The 11703-nt window shown below is 33.7% G+C and overlaps 2 protein-coding genes across 3 annotated transcripts; one reads left to right on the top strand and one right to left on the bottom strand.

The window, feature by feature from the left end:
- Window positions 1-468: 468 nt before the first annotated feature.
- On the bottom strand, window positions 469-5245 carry LOC140445466 (uncharacterized). 2 transcript variants are annotated; one of them, XM_072537494.1, is made up of 2 exons: window positions 5171-5245; window positions 469-4872 (listed from the first exon to the last, which is right to left on the bottom strand). In XM_072537494.1, the coding sequence occupies exon 2, from the start codon at window positions 4526-4528 to the stop codon at window positions 671-673; it is 3858 nt and encodes a 1285-aa protein (XP_072393595.1). In that variant the 5' UTR covers window positions 4529-4872; window positions 5171-5245; the 3' UTR covers window positions 469-670. The 2 variants fall into 2 exon arrangements, with proteins under 2 accessions (XP_072393595.1, XP_072393597.1); XM_072537496.1 differs by having other exon boundaries at window positions 469-4832; window positions 5171-5243.
- A 681-nt stretch (window positions 5246-5926) lies between these two features.
- LOC140446439 (karilysin-like) lies at window positions 5927-6346 on the top strand. Its single transcript, XM_072538991.1, has one exon. The coding sequence runs from the start codon at window positions 5927-5929 to the stop codon at window positions 6344-6346; it is 420 nt and encodes a 139-aa protein (XP_072395092.1).
- The last annotated feature ends 5357 nt before the right edge of the window (window positions 6347-11703 follow it).

The raw sequence follows: 11703 nt of genomic DNA, 5'->3' as shown, positions 1-11703 counted from the left end.
CAAACTAAGACAATTGGTGATGGAAAATGTAAAGTTGCTAACAATCGAGAAATTTGGAGCCGCATTTTATTTGTGGGAAGATGACGTCAACCAAATTATAGAAGCAGACCAGAGCATGATGTCGCATAGAGTGGTGCTGTTAAAGAGTTTACAATTTCACGAATACTATATAAACATTTCAACTTTTATCAAGAACAATTTTGGTGCTATAGACTCTTTACATGGACCAGTTGAAGCCTTCGCAGCATATTGCAATATTTGTCCAAACACTTTGTTAAGTTTAGCTTTAAAGGAATTTGTATATTATTATAAAATTAAAGTTGTAAATGATTTAACTGAATAAATAATATTAATATAAAAATGTTGTCTTTTATTTGTAATCTAACATAAATAAAACCAAAAAATGTAAGATTACACAAATTTATTATTATTAAAACTTACATTATAAAATTAATACTATTTTTTTTTATATTTACAAAACTACAATTTACAAAAACTTTGCGATAAGTGACCTTTTCTCTTTTTGTTCTTATGAGTAGCCATATACTAAAAGAAGATAATTATGTATGCAAAGAGCATGTACATTGAACGGTCCAGGTAGTATCAAACAAGACATGATCAAACGAATTTTGACACCAATTATCTGTTTTTCTGCAACAACAAATACATGTTATTCAACAAGATAATGTCCCCACGGAAGCGTATTAAATGATTTTGGTATTAAGTACCTCTTATCGTCATAAGGACTTAGAGCCGTTTTGGATTGCTCGATGCTGAATACTGAGTGTTGGTACGACCGAATACATCTTTGGCTCGCGGTTTGAATTTTGAATTCTTTAAGACATTTTTCATAGTCTTCGTACGTAATTTTATTTCGAACGACGTTATATTTCACTCCTTTTGCTTTTTTCGTTATTCCCAAATTTCCTATGTCACATTCAATTCTCTCTTTGTTTAGTTGTTTTCTTTCTAGACGCTGTCTCTCTTTTTCCCTCTCCTCGTCAGTTATTTGCAGTTTAAATGTGTACATTTTTGATCGTAATCCAATAAAATGTGTAATTATTTTCCCATTTGCCTCATCCTTCATTAATCCGGGGATTTTTTTATTTAACCTTTCTATTTCGTATGGGTTGTTTTCGGCATAGTCTGAAGTATCGAATTTACTTGGATGCGCCTTTAAAACCTCTCTATATGCATCTGAACATTGCAATTCATAAATAAAGCTATCTGTATCCATGTACAGCAATGAACAGTTTTTCTCTCCCATCGTTGGAAGCATAAAGTTGTAGTGAAAATCATACATACATAATTTGGATATATCGAGGATTGCTGCGCCTATATACAGGGGTTTATTAAAGCATACTTCTGATTTCTTAAGTTCGATAGCTACCAAATTTTCGCTAAAGATCGTACGACTGTGAAATCGACTACTCGCAATCAAATTTTTGGCTCCGTACCTTCCATGCCACTTTTTACATAATTTTACAATACGATGACGTCTTTGATTCTGTAAAGTCTTTCCGAACACCACATTATTCATTAGCTTGTAAAGATTTTTCTCGAAGCTACTTGTTGCTTTAGCTCTAAGTTGAGTATTCAAGTTAATGTACGGTCGCAGCGACGCAGATTGATTAAATTTTAAAACTTTATGTATCTTTGTTAAAATTAACCCGTTGGCTAATGCCTGTTTAAGATTTCTATAATGCATAATATATTTTGTTTTGGGATATAAGGTTGGTATTAACTTTGGTAATTTTGAACCGGGCGGAATGCGGTGTTCGGCAGCAAATGGAAAATCTTTATGTTTGTCGTGTAATTCGCGTGGATACTCCAAGTCAACTTGGAAAAAATAGCCCTCCTTTGCATCATCCTGTATTGACATAATACCTATATGGCCTTCGGGAAGATTACCAACACCAAATTTGGTTACGTCTTCGATCCACTTGAATCCTCCTATTGGTAAAGCTTCACTCATGGCCCAGCCATACAGATTGTTTACATCTAAATAGAGGATGTACTTAGAGGGCCGTGTGGGATCATACGACGAAATGTATTTGTTGTTGGCCTCCGAATATCTGTTGCTACAAACAGATATCCCACCTCTAATGGCTTTTTCCATAAACAAGATCATATCCACATCTTTTAGCAATTCTAATTTACATTGTGTGTATCTCAACATACAATCCCAAGTGTATCCTGGCATAGTATAATACCATGCTGGATCTAATTTATATGTGTCTCGGCATTTATGTCGAAACTGCTCAAACACATCAGCTAACAGCAGAATATCTGTTTTCAAGTACAAATCGCTATATTCTCCCAAATTTTTACAATTAAATTTCTGCCAAACATTTTGCGCATGAGCATACTTCTCTTCACTAATGTATTCATTATTTAACTTACTATAAAAATGGTTAATTTTGGGTAAAGAAGTTTCATCCAATTTTTCCAAACTATCAATATAATCGTAACAAAATACTCCTTTACAAGTTAACAAATTAAATGTATCATTATCTAATTGACTAAATTCTCGTTTTAAAATCTTCTTTTCTGATATATCTAAAAGAGATGCCAATTCATCGAGTGAAGCTCCCATAAATCTAAGTGAATCAATAAATCGTAATTTAATTTGATGTTCGTCAGATTTTAATGTAAATGAAATATATTTTTCTTTATTAATGGGAAGTAAGCTCAAGTGCCCATGCTTGCAAAGATCTATAATCATAAAATGCGAGTCGTAGCCACTAAAATTATGAAATACGATTGGGACGACAAACAATTTTTTAAAGTTCAAATTACATGCTTGGTGCGCAAATCCCCGTACTTGTCCCGTAAAATGATCGTGATCTACAACAATTGTATCTGTAGCCAAAAAGCGTTTTTGGCAAATATGGCACAAAGTTGCCATATTTGTGTTGGGCTTTTCGACCATAGGTACAATTGTCTTTATTTTGGAATTTACAAATGTGGAAATTTCGGCCATTTCTTTTGCGAACCACTCCATGCAATTTTCACCTCTATAGCTATTAAAATAAGATAAACTATCATCGTAAGCACATTTCAAATAATAACCTGCACTAAAAGGTACATGTTTCTGATATTTTGCTGTTTTACTCACTGTGACATTGGAATCTGTAAAATTATGTAATTGGCATTCAAAATCAGCATAAACTATAAACGGAGTTGTTTGTTTGTATGTAAAATTGCGAAAAGCCACATGGTCATATTTGGGAACAGTCATTCTGCATTTATTCACATCTGAACACATTTCTTCGTGCTCTGCTAGTTTGCTTTCACTGCTAAAATAGTTCAAACATCTATCACATATATATTTTTTACGTGTGTCTTTGTTTAATTGCGATTTTACTAATTTTCCTAAATCTTTAATCCAACAATAATGAAGGCGTATTTCAGTCTGATCATCATCATCTTCTGGAGGAGCATCGTAATCGTTTAATTTTGAAAAATATTTATCTTGTACTAGCAGCAAATTAACATGCTTTTTCATCTTTTGCGGTGTCAGTCTGGCAGGTATTACTTCGTAAAATTGTTTGTCCTTAACTACATTTAATTCTAAGACAAAAAAATTAACTGATATGGCGTTTAATTTTTCGAATTTTGAAATTTGGTTTAATGGCATTGGGCTTTCTAATTTGTCTGTTTGCAAAACAGTAGAATAATGTGGATATTTCGAAACTCTTCCAGCATGTTTGTTAACAGGATACAGAGCGCTAACTATTGACCAATAAAAGCAGGCCTGATCGAAATTATGCACATTAATGCACGCTCGTTTTTTCTGAATCTCTATTGGCAAGTCAATGAACGATGAACCGTTTCCTATTTCTACTTTATTAATATTAACTTCTAATGAGATTACTTTAGACAGAGCAGCACCCGAATCTTTTTCTGCAAATTCAGACAGCTTTGTAAAAATTTTATCCTTAACATTTTCACTAAACCAAAGATGTAAATCGGTCGATGTGTCTATAATAGCATTTTTAGTGTTAAAATATTTTAAATCTAAACTTTCGGTATCACTCGATTTTTTAATGAATTCGCCGCAAAATGTAGTATTGACTTTAAGAATTCTATTTGTTTTTAAAATAATTTTAATTTTTCTACTAAAAATAATATAACAATCATTTAGGAACTGTGTTAAGTCCTTATGCACTAAATTAACTATAACTCCAGTTTTAATTCGACTAGCAAAACACGAAATAACATTTTCCCATTTAACTCTATTGCGTAATTTTGAATTAAGCCCCAACCCAACGTACTTATTATTGAAATTTAAAATAATTTGCCTAAAATGCTTAAAATGTCCTATGTAAGTTTGCAATTTTCTAACTGTTCCTACGGATAGTCTATTGTTTTTAATTACTTTACTACATCTAAAAATTTGACTATTTAACCGTCTTGTCCAAACTTTACGATCTCTTTCAGTGAATTTATCGAAAATTATTTTACTAAGCTTTTTAATAATGTGCATCAAATCATCAGACTGTTTAATCACTTGTTTTATATGCATGGCTACTCACACAAACAAACAATAAGAAAAAATCACTTACCTTATTCAACTATCTTAAAGGATGCTAGGAGTCTGCTTTTTCCAATATCAACTTCCCCTTCGTATATCAGCGAATAGTTTCCACTGTTGAGGTCCGTTATTGCTGCTTGGTAGGCTTTGGTTACCCGCTGTGGTAAGAAAACAACTTCAGCGCCCAAATCCAGCAGAACTGTATCCCCAAATTGTGTTGTTACCACCTTTGCACTGTGAATGGTAAATTTTTCTCCAATTTGCAGATCTTTAAGTTTTTTTATTGGCTTACGTTCTGCAACCAAGGATGAATTATTTAGTTTTGATAGATCCATCTACAACAACAATAGAACAAACTATAGTTTTTCCGCTTAACGTGAATGGAGAGATGCATTACATACTCGGCAATAGAGAAGAACCATATACTACAAGAAATCGAAATACGAACAGCGGAGAATACTTCTTATAAAAAATAGCAGACGTGAAATGTTTTACAACACCCAAATAGATAAAAATAACATAATAAATACTGCATGAAATACGAACAGAGAGATGTACAATTCTCATAAAATACAATGATAAAAAAGGACATAATAAATACATAGAAATATACAAAAGACAAACACCGCTTACCTTTATCAGATATCTGTAAGTCACTGCACACCGTATTGACTACTGCGAACTTGTTGTTGTTGTTGTATGTTTGCGATGCGAACTGTGACACCGTATGCGCTCCTCGGTCTTTTAAAGAACAGAGCAGCATATCGCCCCACGCGAGCCCAAGTTGCGTCAACCTAATGCGCCTACGGTACCATCAACTGATTCGTTTCATTGATAAGCAACACCTTGTGTTCTAGAAATGCTCATATTTATATATTTATTTTTATTTCTTCAACTAATTTTTATGGTATACAATAAATAGATATTGCGGTAAGCGAATCGTTGTTATCAATTTAGAATTTTGTTAATGTGGTTGCTGATATCATCATACATTTTACAAAATGTAGCAACTGCGGTTTTCTTTCCGGTGTACTTGTTTTTCCAATGATTAAAATAAAATTTGTTATCACACTTGTTTACGTGTTTTGAATTATGCGGTACCGCGTTATCACGAGGCTTCATCCTGTTTGCTAACAAATGCACTATTTTAACATATTATTATATTTTAAATATTTCAGTATATAATTCTGTTTTTGTGAATTTTGTATAAATAACTATAGTACCAATTTTTGGAAATTAGTATAAATCAAGATGCTGGTCTGTTTACATGTCTTATTGTTGCTCTCTGTATCTGTGTGTGCACAGAATAGCACTCTGGAGTATGCTAGTTCTTTTCTTAAACGTTTCGGATATCTAAATACATCAAATAATGCTCTTTCTAGTATAGATATGGTTCTAGTTGCCTTTCAGGAAAAATACAATCTCCCTGTGACTGGAACATTAAATAATGATACTATAAATATGATGATGAATAAGCCTCGATGTTCTGTTGGCGACAATAACTATGCCATTCGTTCGAAGTGGAATAAAACGACTTTACGCTGGTATTTCCCTCAGGCTATTAGTAATCCCGATTATATAAATCTTGCTGCAGAAGCTTTCGCTAGATGGGAGACAATATCTAATTTAAAGTTTAAACAAGTAATAATACCTTCTCCGAGGCCTGATATTACTATAACTGTGGTACCAGATACTCATAATTTTCGAGCAAGTTGTCAAGGAACCTCTAAATGTTCATTTAATTTCGATGGTCCTGGAAAAGTATTGGCTCACGCATACTTTCCAAGCGCACACGGAGAGTGTACCTAAATTCATCTTGATGTTAGTGAACGATGGTATGTAGGAAATGGCAGCGCTCCCAATGGTGAAGTCAATTTTTTGGCTGTCCTAATGCATGAAATTGGTCATTCTCTCGGACTAGCACACAGTACTATTGATTCGTCTATTATGTATCCTTGGTATCAACAAGATGTACCACCTTTTGGTGATGATGATAAAAAGGCAATGAGTAATCTATATGGACCAAAAACAACACCCTCTTACATACCAACAACAACACCAGTTACGCTAGCACAAACACCACTTTCGCACAACAAGAACCATATGTCGAAAACATCTACCATCAAACACAGGACCTCTTTGCCAACAACAACAACGACCACACCTGCAATACAAAACATATTATGTCTAATTCCGTATCCAGATTTCATGTTTCTAGCTACTTCTCCTCAGTTTCCAAATTATAGAATGTACGTTGGATATGGTCCGTATATATGGAAGTTTGATTTAAATGAAATGCGCCTTCCAAAACATCCCGAATTAATTACCGATTATCTCCCTAAAGAGTTGAGGTCTACGCACGTTTCACATGTTTTTCAGAATTCCGAGGGACACTTAGTAACTATACGCAATAATCAGTATTACGCTGCATCTTTCCCCAATTTAAAACTTCAAAAACGTTTTATGTTTCCTTCTATACCTGCGAGAACCAAAATAAATGCATTATTTCAAACAAACAGCGGTCAAACGTATTTATTATACAATGATGATTCTTATATTGAATTTAATGAAGCTGGAGATGTCTTAAACCGTGGACCCATGAATTATCTCTTACCCGGACTACCAGATACAATAACATCAGCATTCCGCTATACTGATGGGTTTATTTACTTTTTTCAGAACAACACCTATTATAAGTACAGCGAATACACACGTAAAGTTGTAGCAGCAGGAACGTTGAGCTGGGAACTTTTTGGGATACCCTGCCCCAACGACGGGCTATTAAAACAATTAAGAACTTTGTTAAACAAAATTGTAACTATATACGAATAAAAATGCTCCGTTTATGATGATGTTGTTTTTATTTAAATTCCATTACTCTGTATGTATGTTAAGCAACGTCCTGCGTCGAATGTCACGTGACATTTCACGTTCTACGTCGAATGTCACGTCCTGCGTCGAATGTCACGTCATTTCGCGTGACATTTTATGTTCTACGTCGGATGTCACGTCCTGCTTCGAATGTCACGTGTCATTTCACGTTCTGCGTCGACTGTCACGTCCTGCGTCGAATGTCACGTCCTGTCTCGAATGTCACGTTCTATGTCGGATGTCACGTTCTATTAGGCACTGTATGGACAAGAAGAAGAAGAAGAAGAATAATGTTCATACTGATTGTTGACATGGCTTCTGTGTGTCACCTACGCTTTCATTTGACACCTCATACGTCAAAATCATGCCAATAGCAACAAAGATACATTCTAGCGCCCATTTGGCAATGCTGCCATCTTTGTTTTTTGTGTCCCCGTCTCCTCCCCGTTCCAACGAGCCCTCGTACGTCACGATCGGACCAATAGAAACAAAGATATGACGTAATGACCTTTTGGCATGCTCCGATGCGCACGGCACATACTGCGTTCAACCCCATTTTTCATCCCCTTTCCAACGAGCCCTCGTACGTCATCCTACGTTAAGCCGTTTGGAACTTACGACCGGGGGTTGCGATTTTAGGGGTTGCAATTTAGGGGATGGGCCCAGACATAGGTAGTCTATCTACTTACAACACATAATTAGATAACTACAGTAATAAAAAACATGTTTTGTATATTTAATTACATTCTTTAGTTGCATGAAAGCAATGCTGATGAGGTTTTTTCGTTTTGCCATAAAAATTTATGTTGTATTGACGAAATTATTGAAACTGTCAGCCGTTTCGGTTAAAATGGTTTCGGTTAACGGAGGTTTTACAGTATTGATAATTCAGACATATATTATACATTTTAAAGTGGACGACTTTAAGATAATATTGCCAATATTGCTGAGTTGCGTTCCTGGGACGACTTTCAGTCAGGAGATTCCTTTCAGTTCCGGGAGATAGTTCATTCGATAACATGAAATCAACTTTAACTTGAGAATATTCATTGCATGTAATTCGTCTTTAAAAAGACAACCACATTCCATGATGACAGTAAAATTCTCCCGTTAGTGATTCCATAGTAAATGATTAGGAACAAACCAGGAAAAAAACCTCATAATACTATCCCGACATGGTAAATATTTTGTATTACATTTAGTTTACTCTCAATATTAACACCAAATTCTGATTTTATATGTTTGTTATTTCAAAAACATAAATTCTGTATCCTCGATATGTTTCTTCTTCTTCAGCCTTAAGTAATCCAACTTTGGACATAGGCCTCCCCCAAATCAATCCAGGGTCTTCTATTTTGCGCCACTTGCCTCCAGTTGTGTCATCCGATCTTCTTAATGTCATCAGCCCATCTGATTTGTGGTCTTCCTCTGCTTCTCTTTCCTAACCATGGCCTCCACTGTTGTATTTTGTGGTTCCATCTCTTATCCTTCAGTCGGGCATTGTGTCCTGTGAAGTTCCATTTTAATTTGGCAGCATGTTACGATATGTTACTGACTAACTAATACTGAGCAGAGTATGGGACAGTTGGGAGCATCCCGTCCTCTCCCACTCTGACGTCACAAGATGGCGGCTGACAGCTGTCAACTGTCATGTCAACTGTCATGTCAACTGTCATCGTTCAAACGTGAATATGGGGTCAATTGTTCTTCTTTCCACAAGGAAACTAAGTTCCTGTAGTTGGCTGTATACCATATATTAAAAAAATTTTTAATAAAATCCTTTATAAAAAGGTATATAAAAACCCAGTCGGGCTATGTTAAATAGACAAAACGTTTTCGGAATAAGTATTCCATCATTAGTGTCCTAAAAAAGTATTTAACCACTTAATTAAAAAGAACATGAAATAATTTAAGTCAAAATTTAAATTATTTCATGTTCTTATAATTTGTTCATTGTTGAACATAGGTCTCCTCTAGATATTTCAATCTACGTCTATGCAATCCAATTGGTCGTAATTTTTTTTAGAGGTCGTCAATTCATCATATTGGGGGTCTTAACCAGATCCATTTATCTACCCGTGGTCTCCATTAAGCAATTTTTTAGATAATGGCTTCTACTCCGTCTACAAACTTTGCTTCTTAGTCTATTTCTTTACCTCACTCCAAGAATTAATCTCTAAATTTTACGTTGTGTCTTCCTTAATTTTTTCGCAGATGTTTTTGTTAGAGTTAAGTTTTCTGCTTCGTATGCGAGAACTGGTAGAGGGCACTAGTTGAAAGCTTTTCTTTTTAAATAAATTTGTTTTAAACACTATAGTCAAGATGTCTGGTTGTCTTGCGTTAGTCTTATTTCGCAGCCCAAATACACATATCTTTCCGCAACTTCTATGGGAGATTTCTTGATTCCTATTAGCTTATTGGGGACGAGGTTTGTCGTCATTTTTGTTTTTCCTCACTTCATCCTAAATGGCCCTTTATTTACCATAATATGTAAATATTCAGATGTATATTGAGTTGACGCACAGTGGGACGGAATGTTAAAAACGTGGGCAAAAGTCCCAAAATAAAGTTTTTTTATAGAGATTTTCAACTATTAGGTTTCTGCAGGAACGTTGGCACTTTTAAATTTCATCATAGAAACAGCCTGCTGATTTATTTTCAAGTTGCAGAAGTTGTGGAATGCAGAATATTTTCTAACAGATAATCCATAATCCATAACATAAGCAGAAATAATATGAGAGATCTTTGCTCCCATAGGGATAATGAAAATTTGTTGATTGAATTTATTATTGAAGAAGAAATAAGTGTTATTAAATATTTGACGGGAATTCGACGATGTTGATAAAGTTGTCAAAAGAAATGGAGCAACGATGTGGCTTTAAAGTTTCACATAAACGTTTCCTACATCTCCTATGCTATCCTCATAAAAGTTTATAATAAAGTTGTAGGGACATATAATTTTACAACAAATAATGAGTCACTTAAGCCGCCTATGAATAAAACGATGGCCGCTATATAGTGTACAAAACGTGTAAAATAAGTTGTACTTTATACTTTAATTTTTTTTCAAATGTTTTGAAGGAAAATTTTTGTAGTACTTAATTTATTGTGGTCAATATTTCAGGTGCCAATTTATGAAAATAAATGAACATAAAGGACTATATACTGTAATTAACTGCCGTTTCATGAAACTGCTGTACTTACATTTTGTTATTGGGTATTTATAAGAAAACAAATAAAAACCTGTATAGTTTTCAGATTACAACAATAGATAAATATAAAACTGTTGTTAACAAATACATAAAAATACTTTAATATTTTACTTCAAGTTCAACAACATACGCTTAGTGCATCTGATAATCTTGTTTAAAATTACAAATATCTGCAATAAAAAAGTAAAAGGTTTTAACGTAAGAACACAGCTGAACCTTTTTCATTTTGCTGCTTCGATACGTTTATTAGAAAATGTAAACTACCCAATAATTTAAAATAATGGTTGCATTCAGTAATAGCTTTAAGGACATCAATTTTCTTAAAAGTTACGATGTCTAGACTCTTGAGTTAATTCTTATAAAACTCCCATTAATTCTGGTCCTAACGAAGGGATACGGGAAAACGTAAATGGATTTCCGCAGCAACAGTTTACTGATAAATGGATTTTAGAGCAATAGTCCATATATACGTAATTACAAATAATAAGGCGAGCTTTAAAATGAAGAGATTACAATTATTCGTGTAAATCAGAACAAAAGTGGAAAATCGCAACTTATATCATATTGTTCAGAAATGTATATATATAGATATATATATATATATATATATATATATATATATATATATATATATATATATATATATATATATATATATATATATATTTATTTATATATATATATATATATATATATATTTATTTATATATATATATATATATATATATATATATATATATATATATATATATATATATGTAAAAGATTAAATCTTTTAGCGAAAGCTGCTATCGCTTTATTGAATTAAATGGCCAAATATATGCCTAGGAGGACAAATTCGTTAAAATTCCCGTGCTCGAATCGGCATTAATAAAGTGTTATGATCATTTCGGCCTATCCCAGCCTCATCAGACACTTGGGCTGATACAAATTCAAACTCGGAAAGTCCAACGAATGTCTCCCAAATCTTCACTACAACAGTAGTTAGCTTACAAAGGTGCCACCTGCTTTGGCGGCCGTGAACGAAAACAATATAATCATATATCGATTTCTGTATCCTCTGCGCTATGCGAAATGTGTAAA

The sequence above is a fragment of the Diabrotica undecimpunctata genome, chromosome 7 (assembly GCF_040954645.1).
Source record: "Diabrotica undecimpunctata isolate CICGRU chromosome 7, icDiaUnde3, whole genome shotgun sequence".
Classification (NCBI taxonomy): domain Eukaryota; kingdom Metazoa; phylum Arthropoda; class Insecta; order Coleoptera; family Chrysomelidae; genus Diabrotica; species Diabrotica undecimpunctata.
This window is presented reverse-complemented; position numbering and strand designations above follow the sequence as displayed.